The sequence below is a fragment of the Hoplias malabaricus genome, chromosome 14 (genome assembly GCF_029633855.1).
Source record: "Hoplias malabaricus isolate fHopMal1 chromosome 14, fHopMal1.hap1, whole genome shotgun sequence".
Classification (NCBI taxonomy): domain Eukaryota; kingdom Metazoa; phylum Chordata; class Actinopteri; order Characiformes; family Erythrinidae; genus Hoplias; species Hoplias malabaricus.
In genome coordinates this window covers 36,781,540-36,809,502 of record NC_089813.1, presented here as the reverse complement: position 1 = coordinate 36,809,502, position 27,963 = coordinate 36,781,540, and the positions used below count along the sequence as shown (strand labels likewise).

At 44.0% G+C, this 27,963-nt stretch overlaps 2 protein-coding genes and 1 long non-coding RNA gene across 3 annotated transcripts in view; 1 reads left to right on the top strand and 2 right to left on the bottom strand.

The window, feature by feature from the left end:
• The window catches only part of plxna3 (plexin A3), a 587,367-nt gene that overhangs the window by 319,174 nt on the left and 240,230 nt on the right, over nt 1–27,963 (bottom strand). The window lies entirely within an intron of this gene.
• pnck (pregnancy up-regulated nonubiquitous CaM kinase) lies at nt 276–17,188 on the top strand. Its single transcript, XM_066643981.1, has 12 exons — nt 276–364; nt 1,504–1,593; nt 4,266–4,397; nt 4,917–4,991; nt 6,473–6,611; nt 7,219–7,342; nt 10,370–10,445; nt 10,536–10,648; nt 12,623–12,701; nt 13,919–14,006; nt 14,742–14,832; nt 17,054–17,188. Exons 2-12 carry the CDS (start codon nt 1,517–1,519, stop codon nt 17,062–17,064), a joined length of 1,005 nt encoding a protein of 334 aa, XP_066500078.1. The 5' UTR covers nt 276–364; nt 1,504–1,516; the 3' UTR covers nt 17,065–17,188.
• Nucleotides 6,364–17,188, bottom strand: LOC136666028 (uncharacterized). Its single transcript, XR_010795333.1, has 3 exons — nt 17,069–17,188; nt 12,647–12,769; nt 6,364–6,605 (listed from the first exon to the last, which is right to left on the bottom strand). It is a non-coding gene; the product is annotated as an uncharacterized lncRNA (long non-coding RNA).

Below are 27,963 nucleotides of genomic sequence, written 5' to 3'. Positions count from 1 at the left end.
GCGATTAATATTATGTTCAAAGAAAAAGAGTCATTTCAATCCCAAGCAGGTTTTTAACATTAATTCATTTCTCTATGGAATAAAACAGAAGGCCAGAATCTCTCTCTCTCTCTCTCCCACCCTCCCTCCCTCCCTCATTTTCACTCACACCGCACAGCCATGCACTCTCCACTCATTCTCGAAGTCAGTTCTCTTCTCTAAAGTGTGTGGGTGGCCAAGGTCGCCAGTGTAAAGTGAATGTGATTTTCAATTACACAGCTCAGAGCAGGGAGGAAGTCGAGAGAGGTGGACACACATAAGGCAAAATTTTTAACTAGCAGATTCCTCGCAGTGTCTAGAGCTTTTTGGTGGCTGCAGGCAGCAGGTAATTTACATTTTTCATTGTGTTTCGTGGCCTTTCGCATTAGAGAGCTGTATTTTACGGGCTTCACTAAGAGACAGATCACTCTGGAGATTAGCAGCATTTCTGTCTGTCACGGATTCGAAAGGAGAGTGGATAGTTTGTAGATTTGGATTCACAGATCATTTAAACAGCCTAATATCAGCTTTCTCTTCCCTGTCCCGTAATGCGTTGTACTTGTAGAATCTCGTATAAATACCTGTCACTGCTACTATAATACCTTTATAAACAGCTACATTATTATAGCGTATTGCATGCTGTAGATGCAATGCCAAAAACAGTTTGGCAGCCCAAAACACACCTCTCGCTGTCTGCTGTCTTTTGTCACAGTGTGGTATTTGGCAGGAAGATTAGATTGGCTTGTTGAGATATTGGGAAGGACTTTAATAAATCACTTGGATCGTAATGGAGATGCATTTCATGTTCAAGGATGCGAACGTGCCAGAGAAACCTGTAGAGTGCATCACTAATGCAAGAGGAAAAGAAAAGAACGAATACACTCCTAGAAAACAAGGTATCTGTACAGAACTGAAAAGAGGTTCTTTGACTGGGAACAATTTCGAAACCCTTTGTGTTCCTCTGTCATTTTCAAAAAAAGCTGCTAATAGAAACGTCCATATGCATTAGGCTCTCAACTATTGGAACGGTTACACACTTCGCTGCTGTAAAGTGATGTTTCAATAATAGCATCAAAAAACGTTCTGTACGATAATAGTGTAACCATTCTAGTAACTTTGTTCTCTGTGGTGGTACATGAGCATTTAATGCACATTGTTAGATGGGTTTACTTTGCTTTAAAAAAGGGTTCCAACGGTGGTAAAAGTCAAGGAACCGACAGAATATGGTTGAACAATTTGAAAAGGTTATAGACCTTCACGCGACTGATATTTCTGTCTTCACCATAGAGACGAGCCACTTACCAAGGCAAAGAACCACTGAAATGTTGTTATACAGAGCCACTGAGGACCATTGGAGAACCATTTTAAGAGATTTTCTCAAATGTAAAATCAATGAAGAGAATTGTTCCCTTGTCATAATTGTGACCTGTCTGTTTTTAATGTGTCTTTATGTGCGCTTGTGTGCGTTTTGTGTTATTCATTCAGGTCCAAGGTGAAGATGCCCCTAATGAGAGATGTGCGTAAGAAAGCTGATGACATCAACGCTGTTTATGAGCTGAGGGAGAAACTAGGAGAGTGAGTCATGTTTATTCTGCGTGTGTGAGGCTTCTCTACTCGGTGTACTCACTCGGTCAGTGGCTCGGTCAGTGCCAACGGCATGGATCTGAAATGAAAATGTTCTAAACCTCCGCTCTGCAGTGAGAGGACTTTATGTCTTACTTCTGAAATCTGGGAGTTTGGAAAACGTATATCTCCAAGCTCCGCCCACAGATGCATTCCTTTGTCATAATTGTTGCTAGGTTGGACAAGCTTTGTAGCATGTTGACTTAAAAATGCTAATGTTTTCAGATTTTAAAAGCTACACTATGAAGCTTTGGTGAAGTTCTCCCTGTGTTTGCGTGGGTTTCCTCCGGGTGACTGTCTGTGAGGAGTGTGGTGTGTTCTCCCTGTGTCTGCGTGGGTTTCCTCCGGGTGACTGTCTGTGAGGAGTGTGGTGTGTTCTCCCTGTGTCTGCGTGGGTTTCTTCCGGGTGAATGTCTGTGAGGAGTGTGGTGTGTTCTCTCTGTGTCTGCGTGGGTTTCCTCCGGGTGACTGTCTGTGAGTAGTGTGGTGTGTTCTCTCTGTGTCTGCGTGGGTTTCCTCCGGGTGACTGTCTGTGAGGAATGTGGTGTGTTCTCTCTGTGTCTGCGTGGGTCTCCTCCGGGTGACTGTCTGTGAGGAATGTGGTGTGTTCTCTCTGTGTCTGCGTGGGTTTCCTCCGGGTGACTGACTGTCTGTGAGGAGTGTGGTGTGTTCTCTCTGTGTCCGTGTGGGTTTCCTCCGGGTGACTGTCTGTGAGGAGTGTGGTGTGTTCTCTCTGTGTCTGCGTGGGTTTCCTCCGGGTGACTGTCTGTGAGGGGTGTGGTGTGTTCTCCCTGTGTCTGCGTGGGTTTCCTCCGGGTGACTGTCTGTGAGGGGTGTGGTGTGTTCTCCCTGTGTCTGCGTGGGTTTCCTCCGGGTGACTGTCTGTGAGGAGTTTGGTGTGTTCTCTCTGTGTCTGCTTGGGTTTCCTCCGTGTGACTGTCTGTGAGGAGTGTGGTGTGTTCTCCCTGTGTCTGCGTGGGTTTCCTCCGGGTGACTGTCTGTGAGGAGTGTGGTGTGTTCTCCCTGTGTCTGCGTGGGTTTCCTCCGGGTGACTGTCTGTGAGGAGTGTGGTGTGTTCTCCCTGTGTCTGTGTGGGTTTCCTCCGGGTGACTGTCTGTGAGGAGTGTGGTGTGTTCTCTCTGTGTCTGCGTGGGTTTCCTCCGGGTGACTGTCTGTGAGTAGTGTGGTGTGTTCTCTCTGTGTCTGCGTGGGTTTCCTCCGGGTGACTGTCTGTGAGGAATGTGGTGTGTTCTCTCTGTGTCTGCGTGGGTCTCCTCCGGGTGACTGTCTGTGAGGAATGTGGTGTGTTCTCTCTGTGTCTGCTTGGGTTTCCTCCGTGTGACTGTCTGTGAGGAGTGTGGTGTGTTCTCCCTGTGTCTGCGTGGGTTTCCTCCGGGTGACTGTCTGTGAGGAGTGTGGTGTGTTCTCCCTGTGTCTGCGTGGGTTTCCTCCGGGTGACTGTCTGTGAGGAGTGTGTTGTGTTCTCTCTGTGTCTGCGTGGGTTTCCTCCGGGTGACTGTCTGTGAGGAATGTGGTGTGTTCTCTCTGTGTCTGCGTGGGTCTCCTCCGGGTGACTGTCTGTGAGGAATGTGGTGTGTTCTCTCTGTGTCTGCGTGGGTTTCCTCCGGGTGACTGACTGTCTGTGAGGAGTGTGGTGTGTTCTCTCTGTGTCCGTGTGGGTTTCCTCCGGGTGACTGTCTGTGAGGAGTGTGGTGTGTTCTCTCTGTGTCTGCGTGGGTTTCCTCCGGGTGACTGTCTGTGAGGAGTGTGGTGTGTTCTCTCTGTATCTGCGTGGGTTTCCTCTGGGTGACTTTCTGTGAGGAATGTGGTGTGTTCTCTCTGTGTCTGCGTGGGTTTCCTCAGGGTGACTGACTGTCTGTGAGGAGTGTGATGTGTTCTCTCTGTGTCCGCGTGGGTTTCCTCCGGGTGCTCCGGTTTCCTCCCACAGTACAAAAACAAACGTTGGTAGGTGGATTGGCGACTCAAAAGTGTTCGTAGGTGTGTGTGTCTGTGTTGCCCTGTGAAGGACTGGCGCCCCCTCCAGGGTGTATTCCCGCCTTGCGCCCAATGATTCCAGGTAGGCTCTGGACCCACCGCGACCCTGAACTGGATAAGGGTTACAGACAATGAATGAATGAATGAATGAATAACCTCTGTGTTTTAAATCTTTTATCTCTGACTGCAAGGAATGATTATTTCCTAGTTTTTATTTTTACATTTCTATGAAAGGGACAGTTTTACAGTATGATATTCCAAAGGGGAATAGCTTAAAATACATGTAGTGAAATTATATTTTGACATTTAGCCATGATGTAGTAAGTAATAACAGTAAAGCTTTCTATTCACCACTGAATATGTTCAACCGAGTAACCGTGTGAGATTCAGAGATTCACACACACACACACACACACACACACACATAAAGAGTCACATTTAAGGTAAACAACATTAATCACAATAAAGTATTAAAGATACAGTTCACTTTTCAGCACCGACTAAGAGCAGTGAAGCAGTGAATCACTCTCTCTGTGCTCTGCTCCTGGCCTTGAGCAAAGCTCTGAGGCTCAGAGTCCTTCATAATCTTCTAAACTCAACTCTACTGTATTGATTTTTATTCCCATCAGAGGCTCTTTCTCAGAGGTGAGAGTAGCTCAGCACCGCAGGACACAGAAGCTAGTAGCTGTCAAGTGCATCCGCAAGAGGGCGCTAAAGGGCAAGGAGTCCATGCTGGAGAATGAGATCGCTGTACTACGCCGGTTAGTGGCCTGTTTATTGCTTTATTTCTTCCTTCATCACTTTAGTCTCAGATCCATTAATTCTTCTAACTATACAACATTGTAATTAATTACTTGAAAATTAAAGGCCCATATCCTACTGAGTCTTGCCCCCATATAACCTTTGTTTAATGTTAATTTTTGCTCACAATTAAACATTCTGATTACAAAGGTTCTTATTAATCTGTCTTTAACACAGATATAAACGCATCATCTGTTCTCTGACTGGCTTTCCTGTATTGTTCCTCCCTCATAAACATGCCAAATATAGAATCTGTGGGCAGCTATAATGTAAAAGGCCCCTTTTCTGTTGGTAATTTATTTTTTTATTCAGATTTCATTCATTAAAGTGTGGTCCACCTGAATGTCTCTGCTATGTTGAAGAATCAATACCAGAAACTCCCAGACAGTGACACAAGGCAGGGTGTAAACCCATAACCCCATGACCCTTGACCCCAGAATCCAACCTGAAAATATTTTTGTGTTTTATCCTCTCTCCAGAATCAAGCATGAAAACATAATTTCCCTGGAAGAGACCTTCGAAACACCTACAAAGCTTTATTTGGTAATGACACTGTGAGTAGACACGAGTTAACCTGGGGTTAGAGGACTGTTTTACAGTAGTCTGTTTCACTTGAAGAATTAAAGATTCAGGTTGATCTCTATTGCCATTTCAATGTTCTAGCCTTTCATTTCTCCCTACGCTCAAGTCTGTAGGAGTGTCTGCATTGAACTGATGTAGGCGGAGAGCTAAATTTGTGCTTGCTTGTCTGGTCTTGGAGGAGAGAGCTTGTTTTCAATAATACTTCAGGGAAGAATCATATCCCAATGTAGAAAATTAGTTTGCTTCTTTAGTTTTGCATTGGAGCTTCAAGGCTGTGTAGCATGTTTTGCATTCTGGTTTATACATTTATTGACACTGGTCTGATGCTGGTGTAGCTCAAATATCATCACATTAGTTGACAGAATAGTATACAATTCACATAACAAATTGGGATTTCTGGCTGTTTATCTGTGCTGATTTTATGGCAAGTTAACTTGCTTGCTAAGCTAATGCTAGTGTTTAGTGCTAACAAGAACAACACAGTTGGCCAAGAGTAGGGTGACCAGACGTCCTCTTTTACCCGGACATGTCCTCTTTTTTAGACTTAAAAAAATGTCCGGGCGGAATTTCACAAACGTCTGGGATTTTGTAGCATTTCGTTCACAAACTAGTCCCGCCCTCCCCTACTCCGATTGGTTCGCTTGAGTGAGAAGGGGGCGTGGTGAAGTAGCCTAAAATCTTCTGATTGGACGGTCTCACTGTAGAGCTACCGTTATTGGTCGTTAATCTTCTCTGTAAACATTTAATTGGTCAGTCTGCACGTCAGTAGTCCTTGTTTACGTCAGGCAAAGCTCATGTACCTAGCCTCATCTCGAGCAGCTTAAACGTAAATATAAGTTCTCGGATGAATTAAAAAAGAAATTCCCATGTTTTGTGTAGCAATTAAAGGTGTAAAAGACCTAAACATAGGTTCAGCTAAACATACAACGGTAGCGAGGGGCGTGACCTCATCACCCCCTGGAGACGTGTCGCCATCTTAGATCTGGTCACCCTAGCCAAGAGTAACAACCCCACAAACAAAATTACAGTATCATTTTTGCAAATTAGAATATCCTTTTAAATGGTGTCAACAAATAAGTCGAATTAAACCTGTGTTCTGTATTACGTTCTTTAGTGTATTTTTTACATTGCAAAAACCTTAACGTGTTTGTCAGAAATATAAGTCTTTTTATAACAGTGATATAAACCTGCGTATGTGCTTTTAAAACATGGCAAAATACGACCAAATGCAACACTAAAAAAGGCACAAAATATATCTTTGTAGGCTACATTTATGGGAAGAGAACATTGTATAAACCTGTGGCCTTGGGCCTTTAAAGTCTGGTTTAGGGCCAGACTGGTCTCATACCCCCAACAGTTAAAATAATGAAGGAACCAAAAGCCTGATCCCTATCCAGTGGCCTGTGGTGTGCTGAATGTAGAGTGTGTGTTTGTGTTTGTGTGTGTGCTGCAGGGTGACCGGAGGAGAGCTGCTGGACAGGATTCTGGAAAGAGGAAGCTACACAGAGAAGGACGCCAGCCGGGTCATTCTGCAGGTCCTTGAGGCCGTCAAGTATCTCCATGAACTGGGCATTGTACACAGAGACCTAAAGGTAATGCAGAAATCTGTTATAAAAAAACAAACATACAAAAATTATAATGTTTTTGCCCTTGAATCATGACTAATTTATATCCTGCTCATCAAAATTGGAGGACAGCTATCTAATCCCACAACTAAATAGCTAACTATAGTCTTAATGCCTGTTGAAAAACAGTGATGTGCTAACGACAGTTTGGCTGTCACTGTGGAAGGGGTGGAGCAAAGCGTATGGTAGCAGTGGAAATATATTATTTTCAGTTCAGAGCCATGTACACTTTCACACAGCATAGGTTTTGAAAAATAATCTTCTAACTGGCTTTGTTTATATAACTGTTTTGCCATTACCAATATAAAGCTAAAGACTGCTAGCCTAGCAATGAGGATTTCAATGTCATGTTAGCATCAAGTTAATAAACATAGTTATTTGAAATCTGAAGAGAAATATACCAGTGCACAAATAATTTACTATGTATGTTAACATTACTAAATATATATAACTACAATCCCTGTCTCAAAAGCTTTGCTTTGTGTCCAGACTTACTCCAGTGAGGGCAGATTATGGTGTAATTAGTGATTAGCGATTGGAAATGACTGTGCAATCTGTCTCTGTTTAATACCAGCCAGAGAATTTGCTGTATGAGACTCCATTAGAAGATTCAAAGATTGTCATAAGTGACTTTGGTCTGTCTAAGATGGAGGACCAGGGAGTTTTATCCACTGCTTGTGGAACTCCTGCTTACGTAGGTAAGAGAAACTTATACCACTGCAACACATTTAATTACATCTGCCTTAAGAGCTATTCTGGTAAGCAATTTTACAAACAAATGTAGCTTATGTAGTTGATATGGGCCATTATTTAAGCTTGTGGACTGTGTTTCCCATCTGCCCTGTAGCTGTAACATCATCTTTAGGCTTTTAGATAGAGATAGAGTTCAGTAGCTTGGTAATGTTATTGGAGAAACTCATCCCAGAATAGCAATGACAGGAACGCACACATGAATAGGAGATTTAGCCTGCTTTATAACATTCAGGCACATTTAATTATTAAGTCTGCCTATAAAGCTATTACCATCATATTCCAGACTGAAAAAAATAAATAAAAAAAGCAAAGACTTCATACAGTCCAAGACTGTATCCAAGTGGTGCATTTAATGGGTGTGTCTCAATTCCTAGTGAGCTGTATTACTCCCACGGCTCCAGGGACCTGGAGGTTGTGGGTTCAAGTCCCTCTCCGGGTGACTGTCTGTGAGGAGTGTGGTGTGTTCTCTCTGTGTCTGTGTGGGTTTCCTCCTGGTGACTGTCTGTGAGGAGTGTGATGTGTTCTCCCTGTGTCTGTGTGGGTTTCCTCTGGGTGACTGTCTGTGAGGAGTGTGATGTGTTCTCCCTGTGTCTGTGTGGGTTTCTTCCTGGTGACTGTCTGTGAGGAGTGTGGTGTGTTCTCCCTGTGTCTGTGTGGGTTTCCTCCGGGTGACTGTCTGTGAGGAGTGTGGTGTGTTCTCTCTGTGTCTGTGTGGGTTTCCTCTGGGTGACTGTCTGTGAGGAGTGTGATGTGTTCTCCCTGTGTCTGTGTGGGTTTCCTCCGGGTGACTGTCTGTGAGGAGTGTGGTGTGTTCTCCCTGTGTCTGCGTGGGTTTCCTCCGGGTGACTGTCTGTGAGGAGTGTGGTGCGTTCTCTCTGTGTCTGCGTGGGTTTCCTCCGGGTGACTGTCTGTGAGGAGTGTGATGTGTTCTCCTTGTGTCTGTGTGGGTTTCCTCCGGGTGACTGTCTGTGAGGAGTGTGGTGTGTTCTCCCTGTGTCTGCGTGGGTTTCCTCCGGGTGACTGTCTGTGAGGAGTGTGGTGTGTTCTCTCTGTGTCTGTGTGGGTTTCCTCTGGGTGACTGTCTGTGAGGAGTGTGATGTGTTCTCCCTGTGTCTGTGTGGGTTTCCTCCGGGTGACTGTCTGTGAGGAGTGTGGTGTGTTCTCCCTGTGTCTGCGTGGGTTTCCTCCGGGTGACTGTCTGTGAGGAGTGTGATGTGTTCTCCTTGTGTCTGTGTGGGTTTCCTCCGGGTGACTGTCTGTGAGGAGTGTGGTGCGTTCTCTCTGTGTCTGCGTGGGTTTCCTCCGGGTAACTGTCTGTGAGGAGTGTGGTGTGTTCTCCCTGTGTCTGCGTGGGTTTCCTCTGGGTGACTGTCTGTGAGGAGTGTGGTGTGTTCTCCCTGTGTCTGCGTGGGTTTCCTCCGGGTGACTGTCTGTGAGGAGTGTGATGTGTTCTCCTTGTGTCTGTGTGGGTTTCCTCCGGGTGACTGTCTGTGAGGAGTGTGGTGCGTTCTCTCTGTGTCTGCGTGGGTTTCCTCCGGGTAACTGTCTGTGAGGAGTGTGGTGTGTTCTCCCTGTGTCTGCGTGGGTTTCCTCTGGGTGACTGTCTGTGAGGAGTGTGGTGTGTTCTCCCTGTGTCTGCGTGGGTTTCCTCCGGGTGACTGACTGTGAGGAGTGTGGTGTGTTCTCCCTGTGTCCGCGTGGGTTTCCTCCGGGTGACTGACTGTGAGGAGTGTGGTGTGTTCTCCCTGTGTCTGCGTGGGTTTCCTCCGGGTGACTGTCTGTGAGGAGTGTGGTGTGTTCTCCCTGTGTCCGCGTGGGTTTCCTCCGGGTGCTCCAGTTTTCCTCCAACGGTCCAAAAACACACGTTGGTAGGTGGGTTGGCGACTCAGAAGTGTCTGTAGGTGTGACTGTGTGTGTGTGTGTGAGTGTGTGTGTTGCCCTGTGAAGGACTGGCCCCCTCCAGGGTGTATTCCCGCCTTGTGCCCAATGATTCCAAGTAAGCTCTGGACCCACTGCAACCCTCAACTGGATAACTCCTCACAGACAGTCACCCGGAGGAAACCCACGCAGACACAGAGAGAACACACCACACTCCTCACAGACAGTCACCCGGAGGAAACCCACGCAGACACAGAGAGAACACACCACACTCCTCACAGACAGTCACCTGGAGCAGGACTCGAACCCTCAACCTCCAGCTCCCTGGAGCTGTGTGACTACGACACCACCTGCTGCTCCACAATGCCGCTCTACTAGAACACTGAGTAAACCTATCTAAGGTAAACTCTGAAATAATTCAGTACGTTCACATAACCTTTTTTCCTAAAAGTCCACTAAGTAGTGATCCAGATTTATAAGACACAGTTTCCAACGCAACTGTGTTTTTGGATGCTGATGTTCTTGACAAGCAGCCCGATCACATAGGGTCACCATGTAAATCAGCACCAGACAAGAATTAAACAGCATAATCCATTTTAAACCAGCATGGAATTCTGCAGTGAAGTTTCTGCAGGGATATAGCCACGTGACTAAGTATGTGGAACACATCGATGAACGAACATCATTTCCACACAAGTAAAATATATTATACTCAAACATCAAAGTAAGTAAAAACAAAACAAGGACATTATGTTCTTGTGCAAATGATTCAAATTCATTACTTTACTTTTTCAGTGGAGACAAGTTGAAGTCATTCCTTCTCTGCCATTTTGTCTTATCACTGCTGTGCCTTTGGGGGAGGCTTCATCTCAGGTTAGCATTAGCAGGTCTAATGAACTCATTTCCCATTTCTTTTCTGGCTCTCACTAATCTAGGGTGAGTTTCCCCAAAAGCATCATCGCGCTGAGATCATCATCAGGTGATAGAGTGCCTGCCACTCTCAGCACTGCAGGGCTTCAGGGACAAAAAGGGCAACTAACTCTTGCTTTTTTAAATTTTTGTGTGAATTTTTTAATGATTTTATGTGTGTGAAGCTCCTGAGCTGTTACAGCAGAAGACATATGGTAAAGGAGTCGACCTTTGGGCCATGGGGGTTATTTCATTTATACTGTAAGTGTACAAACATGTGTGCACCACTGTAAGACGTTCTTATAATGCAAAAGTTGGAGTCCGTGCTCAGAGTTTGTTGTATCTCTGCAGGCTGTGTGGTTATCCTCCTTTCTACGATGAGAACGACACTCAGCTCTATAAGCAGATCGTGAAGGCGGAGTTTGAGTTCGACTCGCCTTACTGGGATGACATATCGGACTCGGGTAAGGCCACAGCAGTGAAATGTGGTAGTATGTGGCAACTGATTGACTGTGAAATTAAGAACAAGCCTGGTTCTCGCACTAAAATGAATGCACTACTAACAGCTAAGTTTTAACAGAATATGTTATTACTAATAAACTACAGAAGACCTTTCTTGCTGTAAAAAATATTACGAAATCTGTAATATTTCTCCCCAACCTCTTGGTTTCAGGCAGCAGTGTGTCAAAATACATATTTAATGTTATGAAATAATTACTTGCTTTTTTCAAAATACTGACTTAGAATCTCAAAATAATAACATTGAGAAACTGTAAATAAATTACATTTATTTATTTTAATTGGGCTTTATTTTGATTTATTTATTTATTTATTTATTTATTCATTCATTCAGTCATTTATTCATTTATTTGTTTGTTTGTTTGTCGTTTGCTTGCTTATTTATTTATATATATATTTTTTGATGGTTTGTAACTGCTTTTATTTAGTTCAAAAACATTCATTCATTCATTATCTGTAACCCTTATCCAGTTCAGGGTCGCGGTGGGTCCAGAGCCTACCTGGAATCATTGGGCGCAAGGCGGGAATACACCCTGGAGGGGGCGCCAGTCCTTCACAGGGCAACACACTCTCACACATTCACTCACACACTCACACCTACGGACACTTTTGAGTCACCAATCCACCTACCAACGTATGTTTTTGGACTGTGGGAGGAAACCGGGGGCACCCGGAGGAAACCCACGCAGACACAGGGAGAACACACCACACTCCTCACAGACTGTCACCTGGAGGAAACCCACGCAGACACAGAGAGAACACACCACACTCCTCACAGACAGTCACCCGGAGGAAACCCACGCAGACACAGGGAGAACACACCACACTCCTCACAGACAGTCACCCGGAGGAAACCCACGAAGACACAGAGAGAACACACCACACTCCTCACAGACAGTCACCCGGAGGAAACCCACGCAGACACAGGGAGAACACACCACACTCCTCACAGACAGTCACCCGGAGGAAACCCACGCAGACACAGGGAGAACACACCACACTCCTCACAGACAGTCACCCGGAGGAAACCCACGCAGACACAGGGAGAACACACCACACTCCTCACAGACAGTCACCCGGAGCAGGAATCAAACCCACAACCTACAGGCCCCCGGAGCTGTGTGACTGCGACACTACCTGCTGCACTAGTTCAAAAACAGACTTTGAAATTCAGGTTGTGTTTGTTCCAAATTTAGCCAAAGTCTGATGTTTTCCTTTAGACCATATAATCACTATTCAACCAAAATTAAATGCAGATGGACATCTTTTTCTATGTCTTTTCATTTCTACTAAACCTCAGTGTTGTTTAGATGGCTGTTTATTCTCGGAGGAGTTGGGAAAATGAATAATCATGTTTCCGAAATCTAGATAAATATTTTGACATGGTTATGTCAACATTTTGGGAAAATGTTTTATTTCAAGATTAAATAGCTTTGCTACACAGTGCTGCTAGAGACAGGGAAGATTTAAAATGTGAAAAATGATCTATAAAGAACCTACTCAGGCATCTTCAGTTGTAGAGATCCCCAGTAATTTCACTGTGCTAACATTGTGACTGTAATCCTGAGTGTCAAAACCCTGTAAGAGTGGAGTTAATGGAACATTAGCCTGTCCAGAGCAGGGGCTGCTAAGGGGCAGGAAGTGGGAAACACTCTGTAGAAGAGAGAATTTGATTAGGTTTTGGTTGCACAGAGAAATTGATGACATTTTCCTGAAGGTAAAGGTCAGCAGACTGGGGCAATGAAAAACTGCAAATAAAAAAAAACAGATAGAAACCTGACTGAAGTGTCTGAAAGACCCATGTAAAAATCCTGCATTGAATTAATGGGAAAAATGAGTGTGCATTATCTCCAGCCCTAGGTGGAGCACCTTGTGTGCAGTAAACACTATTGATCCTGTTCTTTCTCCTGCCTTTTCAGCCAAAGACTTCATCGCACACTTACTGCAGAAAGATCCAGAGAAGAGGCTGAACTGCGAGCAGGCCCTGCTGCATCCTTGGTGAGTTCAGTTTATAAATAGCAGCCTTGAAGTGGAGCATCCATGACCGGCGCTGTAGACATTGGCCTCTGGAGAGAAAAAGCGAGAGAGAAGAAGGGAGGGAAAAGAAAGGAAGAGAGAAACAAAGCAAAAGGGAAAGTATAATATTAATGGACATTTTGGTGTACAGTGTATGTGTATACACCCATCAGCCACAGAATTATAATGTTTAACACAGTTTAACTCAATAAAATGGCAGCTGTAGTTGTGTGTAGATAAACCTGACTCTACATAAACACAGTTAACAACTATCATTATTAAATACTTGTCAAGTATGCCACAATTCAAAATCCCTCATTTCAGAGCTTTTTTTTGTTTCAGACCCAATCATTTGGAAATATTTAGGCACTTGTCTCTGCAGAGAGCACGGTTCTGCACATTTTAGCGCACATTTGCTGTTTATCTTCAAAATATTAATTAATTCATTCATTGTCTTTAACCCTTATCCACTTTAGGGTCATGGTGAGTTCGGAGCCTAGCCGGAATCAGAGGGTACAAGGCAGAAACACACCCTGAAGGGGGCGCCATTCACTCACAAATTTACACACATTCGCTCACAAATTCACTCACACGCTCGAGTCTCCAATCCACCTACCAACGTGTGTTTTTGGACTGTGGGAGGAAACCAGAGCACCCGGAGGAAACCCACGCAGACACAGGGAGAACACACTACACTCCTCACAGACAGTCACCCGGAGGAAACCCACACAGACACAGGGAGAACACACCACACTCCTCACAGACAGTCACCCAGAGGAAACCCACGCAGACACAGGGAGAACACACCAAACTCCTCACAGACAGTCACCCGGAGGAAACCCACGCAGACACAGGGAGAATACACCACACTCCTCACAGACAGTCACCCAGAGCGGGACTTGAACCCCACAACCTCCAGGTCCCTGGAGCTGTGTGACTTCGACACCTACCTGCTGCACCACCGTGTCGCCCATCTTTAAAACATTGCATAAAGAAAATAAAGACATTAAATGCAGTCTATAAAAGTTGTAATGTATTTTATGCACTGAGGGCTATTACTTTTTTACTCAATTTTTCTTACAAGTCCTAAGCAAATAAATATAAATTTCCTTCCCTATATTTTCCCTCAGCAAATCAACAAAGCATGTCATTTGACCAGAGATGTCCAAGTATTTTATTAGGACTGCATCTGTTTTCAGGATTTCTGGAGGAGCTGCTCTGGAGAAGAACATCCATGGCTCTGTCTCAGCGCAGATTCAGAAAAACTTTGCCAAAAGCCAGTGGAAGGTGAAGCTTGTTTGGAGAGTGTGCTTGTGGTTACAGCTGATGTGTGATGCCAGGCGAAGCCTCTGTTACTCACCTCCACATCTCACAGAGTCTTGTGTGAGCGCTTAGGAAAAACACATCTGCTCTCGCCTCAGAGCACATTCGGCATTAGAGCTCCCTCTCACATGCCGCTTCACACCAGATGTGTGACTGGATACATAATCCAAGCTGCTTGTTTCTGTCACTCGCTCAATTTCCCTCATATGTCCTAGAATGTTGTCTCAGGTGACAGTAGACCTACACTCTTAACAAGCACACAGTGTCCCTGATGTGAAGCACCGCGGACCACTGAAAGTTCCTTTTCAGTCTAAAAAAGAAGCCCCTTCTGAGAGACACTTTACTTTCACATAATGAAGGTTCTGTTTCAATTAAAAGACCAATTAATTTTTAGGCCAATAAAGGTTGTCGGCATTAGTTCCACCATCAGGATATCATGGGTTTGATCCTTTTCGATGTCTCAGGCAGGAGTCCGAGGCAGCAAAAGCTCAACACCACCTTGATCTCTCTTGGTGGGCAGGAAGGCCTCCCCTGTCCCCCCCCATTACTCAGCATGATGCTAGCCCACACAGTTGTCAGTCTTATGTGATCAGTTCAGTGAGCAGCAGCCGTAGCTCAAAACATGCATTTTAAAGCATTTGTGATGTTGGTGTTCTCTGGGTTTTTGGGGCTTAAAAATTAATCTTTTTTTTTTTTCAGAGAGCCTTTAATGCCACCATGGTGGTGCATCACCTCCGGAAGAAGGCTCATGTAAGTGAGGAAGAGGATGGAGACACTCCCATGAGCACAGGTGAGTGAGCCTTGTTCACTGTGAAAAAAAGGCTAATTATGCTAATAATACATGGAAGCTAATAGGCTCAGCTAGCATTGTTAATATTGATTTTAACCATTTTCATTCCTTACTGCCAATGTTAACTTTTTTGAAGAAATGCTCCAATGTTTTATTTTATAACTCTCAGTGTGAAGTTCTCTTTGAAAATCCTTCTTAATTTGGCACTAGGATTAATGTGTGTGTGGGAGGAAGCAGATACATGATTAGCATAACACAAACGAGGTTGTCTAGAATATAAATCATTAACGCATTCTACATACTTAAGTAAAATATACACTTTATGCATAATAATTATTAAATACATATTCAGTGACCAGGCATATGTCGTGAACATGCCCACTTGCCCTCTATAGCAGGTGGGAAGAATGTCTGAAAAACTACATGTGCTTTGGGGTGGCCACTATTCCTGCTTGCTGGCTAATGTGAAAAACAGTACATCTGGGACACCCAACGTCACATCTGGATTTATTAGCCTGCACATCTGTGCATTTATTTATTGCCCTGGGGGCATTCCCAACCCTGGGGATTGTTTTAAATGTTTGGGCAAACTTTGTTTTCTGGCAAGTGGTGTAAAGGAAATTAATATATGAAATTGTGAATTATGTTAAATCGATGAGGCTGAGGGCTGCAATGCTGCGCTACACAAAATAATTAACATGACACAAAACATGATAACAAATAACACACTTAGGCAAATTTTCATTCAAAATTGTTTTTCGCTAATTGCAGAATTAAAAAAAAAAACGGGATTCACCGATCATTGATTAGCTTACTGGCACTGAATGCTAATTAATGATTTGGCAAAGCAAATTAATATTTTAAACGGCTGATTGACAAACAGCCTAATCTTTTGCAGATTTCATTATCCTAATAATGTTACAATTATGCCTGATTAGCCAGGTTAGCGTGTTCAAACAGCTGCTAAAGCCATGCAGTAGAGTTCTATAGTCAACTAGCACAAATGATCATGAAGTGCTAAATGACTGCCTAGCATAACTAGCATGAATTCCATGAGTTACCGATTTATGTCTGTCTTTATCTAATCACCCAACATGACCACTGTAACAAAGGTTTTTTTTTTTTTTTTAAATATACTTATTTATTTTAAATGTTTAAGGGTCGGCCAGTTAGCAAAGCTAATGTTGCTTACAGCAAATGCACATCAACAATTAGCATTATGCAGTACTGGCAGCTAGGCTTCTGTTCACTCTTAGCTTGTTTGGTAAAGATATGCCTTTGAAGAGCTATCAATCTAACTGCTGAATATTTCTACTTAACTCACATGAGCTCAGCACATACTGACAGAACTGACAGCTCATGAATAATGTGTCTGCGGAGCATATAAACAAGCCCTGCTTTTAGAAAACAGGAGTATGGAGAGAGTAGCTTGTACAAAAATATGTAGCGTCACGGACAGGACATGACAGCTGGGTCTCGAGCAAGAATCCTATAAAAATATAGCACACGCATTAGAAGATGCATGGGGACATTTCAGTATGAATTTTAACACAATAACAGGGCACTACAGTGCAGCAAATCTGTCACCTGTTCCAGGAGATATGTATCCTGTGAGAATACATAAAAGATCACTATCGCACAGTCAGATTTATTGTGTATTACGTACATTCTTGGAATATTTTGCAAACCAAATGCCATTAACTTTACACTTTTGATGTAGAACAAATGTTTACAAATGTATAAACTGTGCACATTATGTTCTGATTAAGAGGTTAATGCTTTGTGTAAATCCCTCTACCGTTTGTCTGCTAAAAAAACTAAACAAATGTCTTTGGCCTACATCCCTTTTTATAAAGAATAATTAAGTTAAAACGGACTAACAAACAGCACTAAAGTCTTACCTAATACACTTCCTATTTTGAAATTTACTGGTGAGGGTGAGGTTTCCTCTCTTTTAATGACGCACAAAAATGCCGTGTCCCATTGCACCCCTTTGTGGGGAATGTTCTTTTCATGCCAATTCAGTTACAGTTACACAGATAAAAGAATAATTATATAGTTCTTATTTAAGTGCTACAATATTTTCACTCTTGCTGTGTTTATAGCAGCAGCTCAAAATCCTCCAATCATTATGTACCGTCTTAAATAAGGTCACTTTTCACCTATAATTCCATGAAATATTACAGTTGCAAACAACTTTCTTTCTGATTTTGAGCTGCAGGGACCTCATGAATACCTGCTGGCTGAGGACCAAGAGTCTGTCAACTTCATGAATCCGGCTGTGCACTTGTCCTAGCAGGGCCTTGCTCTGAACTGCTGATGTAGGCGCTATCTGCTGCTTTGCCTGATACGAACCAGTATGAATTGTACTGGGGCCAGATGGAAACTGTATTGGAGCCTCTGTTGTGTAAGTTGCTGCTGCCGCATTTTACCACACTGTCAGTGTAAGGTCTGTTTTAACTGCCATGTTTTGTGTGTGTGTTTTACGAAAAGAGCGTGCTGTTATTTATATTATCGATATATTATTAAAAAGACATATATGCTATTCATATGAGATGAGGGTAGATATGAGCATTCATTGAGACATGATGAGACATATGACGTCTTATAGCAACCAGTGGTTTCCATGGCTTTAGTCGTATTTAAAAGGTCTCTTGCTAATGTATCCCAGTAAACAATTAGTCGTTGATTCAACGTTGAAATAACATAATGACTGCCGTCTAATCAAAGTTCTCTTAAGGTTGAAAATGAAAGCTGAAAAGACGTCCAAACACAGACATTGAAAAGACGACTATTAGACGTATTTTGGACGTTCATTGACGTTATTAATTGGTCCCGAAATAAATTACTTGTATAAAACGCGTTTTGGACGTCCACTGACGTTATCGATTGGTCACCACTTAACTAACTTATTAAGATGTATTTTGGACGTCCACTGACGTTTAAAATATGTCCTTGACGGACAGACTACTTTTAGACCTATTTCGAACGTCCAGGGACGTTCCTTGTTTACTGGGATAAAATCTCTTGGAAAACCTACAGTGTATTGAAATATTAAGTGGATATCTGCATGCAAAAAAAAATCCTCACTGTATATGAAATGTTCTGTAACATATAGCATGTCAACTTTCACAAAATGGTCTGATATATGAAACTAAGTTGTTTAATTAAACAGTATTATGCCGTCCAGCAGAGGGCAGTGCTCTTCACTTTTTAAACCTGTCCTTGTGGGCCATTGAGAAGCAGGTAACCAGACAGCACCATTGGATGCATCCTCTCCCTGTGGACACCACCACATTACCATAAAAAAATCTTACTTACAGACTGAGATCTTGATTAGACTATTCTAATGAGAAACTCGATAAAAGGCTATTCTAATGGACAGCATAATGAATAGCTTTCCAAATGGAAAACCTAATGGAAAATGCTGTGGAAAAGTCTTCACTAAATCGTCTTAATGAAAGTATGCCAAGGTCATCCTTAATATTAAAACTGAACCATGCACCAGGCTATTGTTTTACCATGATGTCCACCTCTTCAACGGGAAATCTGAGATAAACACTGATCAAATAAAATGCTTTGTTGATGGAACACACATTCTACAGGGAGTTACGACATTTTTCTCAAGACTTTCGTAGATAATTTCTATTCATTTTCTGGGTCAAAAATTGTTAAATAAAACATGCTCCATCTATTTTGCAGTTTTCAATGAAACTCCGAATCAAACCGACCGCAGGAGTGTGTTCTCTGTAGAGGATGCGTACAAATGTTCACTTAGAATATCAATGCCATTTGACTAAATGTACTCAATCTTTCGCACCCCCCTTCTATATAATCAAAGCACAGCTTTCCAAGGACATGACGTTTTAATGTTGAGATATAGTGACAGATCTCAGGTCAGGTGTCCAGAGAGGGGTGAAATGGAGGGTAAAATACAGCCATTTACACCTCAATCCATCCAGCCTTACCTTAAGCCAACAAGACACATTCCTGAAAGCATTGCACTGTGTTTGAGAGGTGTCCCACTGACCCCACAGCTCTTAGAGGCTGGCCTGTAATCTGCAATTTGGTTTGAAAAGTGGAAGTAGCCCCGGTGACCTCAGAAAGGTCCAGTGCTACTTTTTGTATACATTTTTTTTTTAACACAAGATGCAAACAGTTTCTCTAAAAACACCAAGATGAAAGATAAAAGACCCTCTACATTTCAATAACAAATACCCTGCAATAACACAGCTCCTGTGATTTCAGAGCACCCATGTGGAAGCAATTTGGAGAAAACCCCTTAAGAAATTATATATGAGTCCCCTCCACTCAGGGCATCCCACTAAAGGCACTTTCAGCACTTTAGATGCGTTGTTAAGACGCTAGCGAGGAAGACGTGAACAGGCCTCGCATTGGACGGAGCCGGGTGACTTGCCGACCAATAGGATGCGATTTATGGCCGAGAGTTATTTAGAAAACCGTGGCTCCTGTAGCCGGAACCTCAGTTAATGCAGTGAATAAATAACTAATATGAAGCTTTTTTAATCACGCGGCGAGGCGAGATGTAAGGGGCTGGGCAGGGGCTGATGTAATACAGTGTTTGACCTGGATTACTGCTGACAGCACTGGAGCAGACAGCCAGCGCTTACACCAGCTCTCACTGCAGGTGTGAGGTCATGGACCAAGTCTGGAGACAGTGGGAATATGGATTTAAACACTGTGTTTGTTGGGACTGTGCAATAAACAGTTTGTTGATTGTTATTGTGAGAAAGAGATAACACAACAGTGATGTCGCAGTCAAATTAATGTTGTAACCCATCACTGTATATTTTTTCTTGCTTTGGGCATGTTGACCAGTCACACTCCACTTAAATGTGGCACAAACATCTCTATGGTCTTGGGGTCCTGGGTTCAATCCCCACCTTTGGTTGCTGTCTTCTGTGGTGTGTTCTCCCAGTGTCTGCACAGGTTTCCTCCAGGTTCGTAGGTGAATTGAATTTGGAGAGTGACTGGGTGAGTGTATTTGCAAAAAAAGTGTTCGCCTCCCAGCGCTGGGATCTTGGGTTCAAGTCCCATCTGGGTGGAGTTTCCATGTTCTCCCCGTGTCTGCGTGGGTTTCCTCCGGGGGCTCCGGTTTCCTCCCACAGTCCAAAAACATGGAGGGTAGGTGAATTGGCTTCTCTAATAACTGTCCTGGTGTGTGAATGAATGTCTGAAGGTGTGAGCCCAGATATGGATTGGCGCTCTGTCCTGGGTTAAACCCTAGTGCCCGATGCAGTCCTCCAGGTGGACGGTCGTTTCTGGTTGAGAGTACGCTGTGCGCGTTTGGCTGCTGCTTCTCGCCAGTGTGTGTGAATTGAGAGTTCTGAGCAGTGTAGATTGTAAAGCGTCCTTGGGTGTCTAGAAAGGCGCTATATAAGTGTAACGATAATAATAATAATAATACTGTGCAGCAAAAGTGTGTGTGTAGTTCAGTCATATTCGCATGTAGTAAATAACAGCATCCAACTCTTTCTCCATCAGTCCAATCATTGGTTATCTGCGTCTGGGTTTTGGGGGTAGGCACCTCGTCCAGCTTCTCTGGAGTGATACCGAGGTGTTCCCAGGTCAATTGGGACATATAATCTCTCCGGTTTGTTCAGGGTCTTCCCCTCGCTGGCCGTACCCGAACACCCGAACAGAGCCCAGACACCCTGCGGAGGAAAATGCATTTCAGCCACTGGTGCCCATGATCTCATTCTTTTGGTCACTATCCAAAGCTCGTGATCATAGGTGAGGGTTGGGACGTTGAACGGTAAATTGAGAGCTTTGCTTTTTGGCTCAGCTCCCTCTTCACCACAACAGAGTCCGCGTTACTGCAGACACCGCACCGATCTATAACTTCTAGGTTTACTGTGAATGAATCTGCCCAGGACCCCATTCATTCATTCATTCATTCATTATCTGTAACCCTTATCCTGTTCAGGGTCGTGGTGAGTCCAGAGCCTACCTGGAATCTTTGGGCGCAAGGTGGAAATACACCCTGGAGGGGGCGCCAGTCCTTCACAGGGCAACACACACTCACACATTCCCCACACGGGGGAAACCCACACGGACACAGGGAGAACACACCACACTCCTCACAGACTGTCACCCGGAGGAAACCCACGCAGACACAGGGAGAACACACCAACTCCTCACAAACAGTCACCTGGAGGTCCCTGGAGCTGCATGGCTGCAACACTACCTGTTGCGCCACCGTGCCGCCCGGGACCCCATTACAATGTTTTAAATTTGACCCTGACTCAATCTCGATAACCGAACCCACCCTAACCTGAGCCACAGCATCAAGTTTTAATAACATGACTTTCTGAAAACGAAGCTGAGACCCACGTCCGCCAAAAAAGCACAATCATGAGATCCAAGGTGGTTTTTGGCTCCCATCACATAAATGCCTGATAGTTACTGAACACTCAACCTTTCTAAACAGAAGTGTGTTTACTGCTAACTTGGCTCATTTTTTCACACAGCAATCTGCTTCCCATCTGGCAGAACTCTTTTTAATTAAGACGGTGATTCTCTACCAAACAGGGACGGGAGGAGGCTGAGAAGCTGAAGTCACAGAGATTTTGAAAGTCTGAGTCATTTTTTTGACGTGCTCGGTGACAAACGGCCGTGCTGAGGTGGTTGTACAACACCTGGCAACGTCAGTCTTCTCACAGGCCGCCATCTTAGTGGTGCTCGAGCAAGACAGCCGTCTGCAAACCTCTTAGATGCTCCAGCGCCCAGCAGTACGGCCAGCTGTTCAGAGTTTCTGGAAACAGTGGTGAAGTCTTTTCTAAAGTATTTTGCTTTCTGTGAGAAACTAGGACCACATTTACTTTATAAACAATGTAAAGGTAAATAAATGAGGTAATCTTACTGATCAGCTGATTACATAATTCCAGACCATTGCTAGTAAACTAGCAAGTAGACATTCTTTTGTGTGCCATTTCATGTTTTTGCTAAAATTAAACTTAGGGCGGCACGGTGGGGCAGCAGGTAGGTGTCGCAGTCACACAGCTCCAGGGTCCTGGAGGTTGTGGGTTCGATTCCCGCTCCAGGTGACTGTCTGTGAGGAGTGTGGTGTGTTCTCCTTGTGTCTGCGTGGGTTTCCTCCGGGTGACTGTTTGTGAAGAGTTGGTGTGTTCTCCCTGTGTCTGCGTGGGTTTCCTCCGGGTGACTGTCAGTGAGGAGTGTGGTGTGTTCTCCCTGTGTCTGCGTGGGTTTCCTCCTGGTGACTGTCTGTGAGGAGTGTGGTGTGTTCTCCCTGTGGCTGCGTGGGTTTCCTCTGGGTGACTGTCTGTGAGGAGTGTGGTGTGTTCTCCCTGTGTCTGCATGGGTTTCCTCCGGGTGACTGTCTGTGAGGAGTGTGGTGTGTTCTCCCTGTGTCTGCATGGGTTTCCTCCGGGTGCTCCGGTTTCCTCCCATAGTCCAAATACACGTTGGTAGGTTGATTGGCGACTCAAAAGTGTCCGTAGGTGGGATTGTGTGAGTGAATGTGTGAGTGTGTGTGTGTTGCCCTGTGAAGGACTGGCGCCCCCTCCAGGGTGTATTCCCGCCTTGCACCCAATGATTCCAGGTAGGCTCTGGACCCCCCGCGACCCTAAATTGGATAAGCGGTTACAGATAATGGATGGATGGATGGAGGATACACTGTATATAAAATTACTGACCAAAAATCTAAGGAAGAAAACATGGTATATGTTGTTTGTTGATGTAAAGTAAGAGGATTTTTTTGGACAGAAATGGCACTCCTGCCTTAAACCAGACGAAGCCAAGGATTTGGTAAATAACGTTTATTTAATTGCAGAATATTTCTTCCCATTCGCTCATATTTCAAACTTTTCATCAGCTCTGCTGAAACTGAAGGCAGGTGATTTCTTACCACGGCCATAAAGTAGTAAAAATGCTGGACTACAGCTCTCCATAAGTCTTGGACATTTCTGCAAACTCACGCGTCCAGGGGCTCAGAGGGACGATGCTGAGGCAAGCAGACCTCAGGGGAACATGTCCAAGGCTGTGTGTGTTTGTTTATGTTGTTTATGTGTGTGTTCGCTTCTGTTGTGGAAGAGTGGAGTGAAACACACGTTTTGACAAGACCAAATGCTCACTTTACTTGGGATTAGTCTGTCAGAGTGATATGTGAGAAGACGCCTCGCTGGCGTGACCCGACCTGTTTTTGGAGATGTGGGGACGGTGGCAGGGTCGAAAAACGCACTGATGATAAATCACCCTTCATGTTCAAATGATTAGCAACAGACAGGCAGTGTGCCCTGCATTCTCATCAGCGTGAGCCTTGGCTTTATGACAAAACCTATATAGAGGTCCTCCAGAGGACAGGCCTCGATGTGGAAGTTAAGAGTCTGCTAAAACGTCTGTGGTGTTAAATAAACAAAGTTCCCTAGAATAAATTGTTCAAGTTTAGTACTAGTTCATCTGGTAATAAACTATTTAACAATGATTACAGTTATATAGAGCTTTCATGGACACCTGAGGTGCTTCACGATTTTTGGGACATTACAGAGTCACCTCAAACAACACCAATGTGTAGCATCTACCTGGAAAACGCGATGGCAGCCAAGGCACGGCTGTACGCTCGCTTTAAGAAGCTTTAGACGTCTGCCAAAAGCATTTAAGCTCCACGCTGGAGGTGTAAGGACTGTTTCAGCCCAGATATTTTGAATCAGAGAATACAGGACACACATCAGAGCAGAGGCCACTCCCATATCTGGTTGTATTCTCAGGGATAACAATGTTGGAATAAATGAGGATGTATAATTATGGGTCATAGCTTGTATGATTCTGATACATAAAGACAATGCATGAACAGAAATGGAGTACATGGAGAGCACGATTCAAAATAAATAGGGTATCGTATGGGTTCTTGAAGCTAAACCGTGTGGGTAAAGCACACTCAAACCACAACAACGTAGGCTTTTACAGTGTGGTCACCGTCCAGCAGCAGGCAATGGCCTATGGACAAGAAAAACACGTTCTGGAGCTCAGTGCAGGCCGAGTCTTGGTTGAATGAGATTTGGCCAAATCTGTCAAAGGTCTGGATTTGGCCACTGTCTGCCTCTGCTCAACCAGGCCAACAACAACAGCAATAAAACGGTGTTCAACAGACAGACGCATCAAAAACAGAGGCAAAAATCATGGTGTAATCACAGGAAATGTCCTACGGGTGACTCAGGTGACGTATAAAAAGATAGTCAGTAGCTGTAATCGAATATAGGAAAAGGGGAATTAAATTCGGCCTCTTTTCTATGTCAAAAAAAGTGTGCTTCCACTTTTTATTATTTTTTTTTTACTCCCTCATCGCTTGGAACTTGTACCCCACCGTTCAGAAGGAGTAATCACAAGAGCAGGGTCGTCTTATTTAGGGTTAAGGTGGAGTGGGGATTTCAGTCGTTTTTCTTGGGGGTCTGTTTTCCAGTACCCTACCACCAATGTCCCGCTAAACCAGCTCTCCCCTCTTATCTTCCCAAAACAGCCCCCTCGCGCTGTGCCAGAAACTCTGGCGGTTCAAATTGGGGGTAATGTCTTTCTTTTTTGTGCGGGAAGCCGATCACATCGCATGGATAAAGTGATTATGGAAATGCTGGGGTGGCGCTGAAAGCGGCCTTTTCTTGGGGAGAGGGAGGTTGGACGGGGTAGTGGATAAGCCAAGGGTCTGACATCCAGTCCCCAGCACACAGAGAGAGGACCGCGCCGTGGCATTGTGGGCTTGTTCTGCGGCAATAAAGAGCGTTTTTGTGAGCGGACTGTTTCCATTTAGCGGGGAGACAGGCTGCTTGCGCTTGGCCATTGTTGCGGCAGACGGAGAGGGGGTAGAAACTGGATCTTTTCCTGCCCCCCTTATCGATCCGTCTTGGTTCAAAGCCTGTGTCCGTCAGCAGCTTCCGATCAGTAAGCCCAGGCAGCTGAGCGTGTGATTGACATTTTAGAAATGCTGCTCTGAGTCGTACGAGTTGAATACGCTTGCTGAGTTAATCAAGCAGCGGCGATGCTAAAACAAATCATTTAAAAGCTTAAATGAGTGAGTAAAGGTGGCAGATGGTGGTGCATAATGCACTGTGATGGATCGCGCTTTGGCCTACTTCCTTTGCATTTTTTGGGGGATTTTTTCTAAAAGCCATCCCTGCCGCTGCTCCATTGCCCTGCTAATAAAGAAAGTACAGCACACCGTCTAACGGAGGTTGATAGGTAACACTGATAAAGCGCATGAAAATGGAGTGTCAAATTAGCTCAGCCACTTTTCATGAATAATCTGCATCATTATTTCACATTTCACAGTAAAATATTCAGCCTGAAAAAGATGATAAATTTCCTTGATTTTTATCCTAATTGGTCACGGTTTTGGGGGGATGCCTCACGAAATGAAGGATTAGGCAAATGCAATTTCAAAGAGCATGGCAGGGCGACTACGCAGAGATGGATGAATTGTGCAAAGGGTCTGCGAAGGAGCAGATGATCTGTGATTTCGTTTTGGGAGCTGCTGGACATCCACATCCTAGAACACATCTGTTTTCATATCCATCCACAGCAGTATCTTTTGTTCTAAATATTTCTAAAAGCCGGTGTCCGTAGGGCATTGTATTGTATTTTGAGACCCTAGATACACCTTTAACTGTATGTTCATGGTTGTCATGTAATCCATACAAATGTAATTTCACTCTTTTTTACTGTATTATTCAATTACTGTATTGAATGCACTGAAAGACAAGAGGACAACATGATGCTTGGGCTGAAACACTCTCTTATTAAACATTTTGGGAAAATGAATTCCAGAAAGGATCCCCACCCAGCACCAATGAACCTACAAACAGGGAAGAGCACCCCCCCCACCACCACACACACACAATACTAATTACAACAACAATACTACAACAACAACAATACTAATTAAGCGCAACTACACATTACACAGCCCTGTGAAGGACTGGCGCCCCCTCCAGGGTGTATTCCCCGCCTTGCGCCCAATGATTCCAGGTAGGCTCTGGACCCACTGCGACCCTGAATTGAATAAGCGCTTACAGATAATGAATGAATGAATACACATTACACAACAACGGTGACATCCAACCACCAGTAGCATCAATAAAAATCCTGGTTTGTCTGTGGGGGCATGGATTTGCACGGTATTCACCCCTTGACATCCCACAAAGTGCAACGTTATGATTGACGCATCTCTCAGCCAATTACAGATTAATGTAAACATTCCTTTTTCTTGTCAAGTTCAGAAAAACTTAAAACACACCTGCAGTGAGAATGACGGTGGCAGTAAATTAGGCAGAATTATCGCAGTAAGACATGGTGGAAAGGTGTTACTGAAAAACTTTGATACCTGACACACACAGCCCTAGTCATCTGGAGGAGGGACTGCTTCCATTTCGATTCTAAAGATAAAAAAACAAAAAACAAAAAGGCCACATTTGGAGCACTGTAGAACACATAAACACACAAGACTCCTGACTCTAACACCTCTGACTGTCTGAGTGGGCAGGATTGCCCTTACTCTCCCCTATCACTTAGCATGATGCTAGCTAATGCAGGCGTTTGTAGCTAACAAACCAACCCGGTCTCACACCTACTTGTGATATAGTCACATATATAGGGGACTGCAATTCGTGACATAGTCACATATTTTCGACATTTTCTGCGACAATATCACAATCGTAAGTGCACGGGTAATTACCATAGAAACACTACGCGACAGTAACACGACAACACTTCCTCATTACAGGCGTCATCACTCATATAACACAGAAAAAGGCATAATGCGAATTACACAACCTAGGTTTATATTCCAACAAAGGCATAATGTATTTTATTATAATATTTCTCCTAAGCAATGATTATTATTGGTGTCCTACTTTAGCTTTAACTCTAACGACAACATTTATTTCACTTAACGTTATTTTGTCTAATTTTCAAAAGGTTAATACTGAAAAGGACATTTCTCTAGACATTATTTGCTTCGATATTTTAGCAAATAATTAATTAGTAATGTTATATTTTCCGTAAATAAAAATAAGACGGAAGTATTAACGGATGTTAATGACGCCTTAATGAGGAAGTGTTTTCATGTTACTGTCTCATAACACGGGACACAGATATGTTGTTACCACATGGTTTCTGTGGTAATTGCCCCTTCACTTATGATCATAATATTCATAAGATTCATGACATAGTCGCATAAAATGTCGAAAATATGCGACTATGTCATGAATTGCAGTCCCCTATATATGTGACTATATCACAACAAACCACGTGAGCAGTTAGGGTTCTGCTTCAATCTCAGAGGAAATATCTATCTATCGTTACACTTATATAGCGCCTTCCAAGGACGCTTTACAATTCTCACTGCTCAGAACACTCAATCCACACAAACACTGGCGAGAAGCGGCAGCCAAACAGCGTACTCTCGACCAGGAACGACCGTCCACCTGGAGGACTGCATTGGGCACTAGGGTTTCATCCAGGACAGAGCACCAATCCATATCTGGGCAAACACACATTCACTCACACATACAGACATTCATTCACATTCACTCACACACCAGGACATTTATTAGAGAAGCCAATTTACCTACCCTCCATGTTTTTGGACTGTGGGAGGAAACCGGAGCCCCCGGAGGAACCCCACACAGACACAGAGAGAACATGGAAACTCCACCCAGATGGGACTTGAACCCAAGATCCCAGCGCTGAGAGGCGAACGTGCTAACCACTAAGCCACCGTGCCGCCCAAATAACGTGCTGTCTTCACCCTCCCAGCTGGCATAGTGTGACTGGATTAGACCTCGCTAACAGGTGGGTTAGCTACAAATGGGCTATAAACTGGGAAAAAGTAGAACTGACTGGCAGACATTTTAGAAATTTATAAGCAATTTGGTTTAAGTTTGATACCCAGCTCCAGGTAGATGTGAGCCCTCGACATTCCCTCGTAAGACAGTCTGACATAGATTACATGTAGAACCGGCTTGACAGAGATTTATGCAAAGAAGCCCATGTTTGGCTATAGGAACCAGGGCTTCACACTGCCAGGAGCTTACAATGTCGTTGACTGATGGAGATTAACGTAAGGACTGTTCACTGTGAAAAATGTTGCTTTGAATCTTCTAG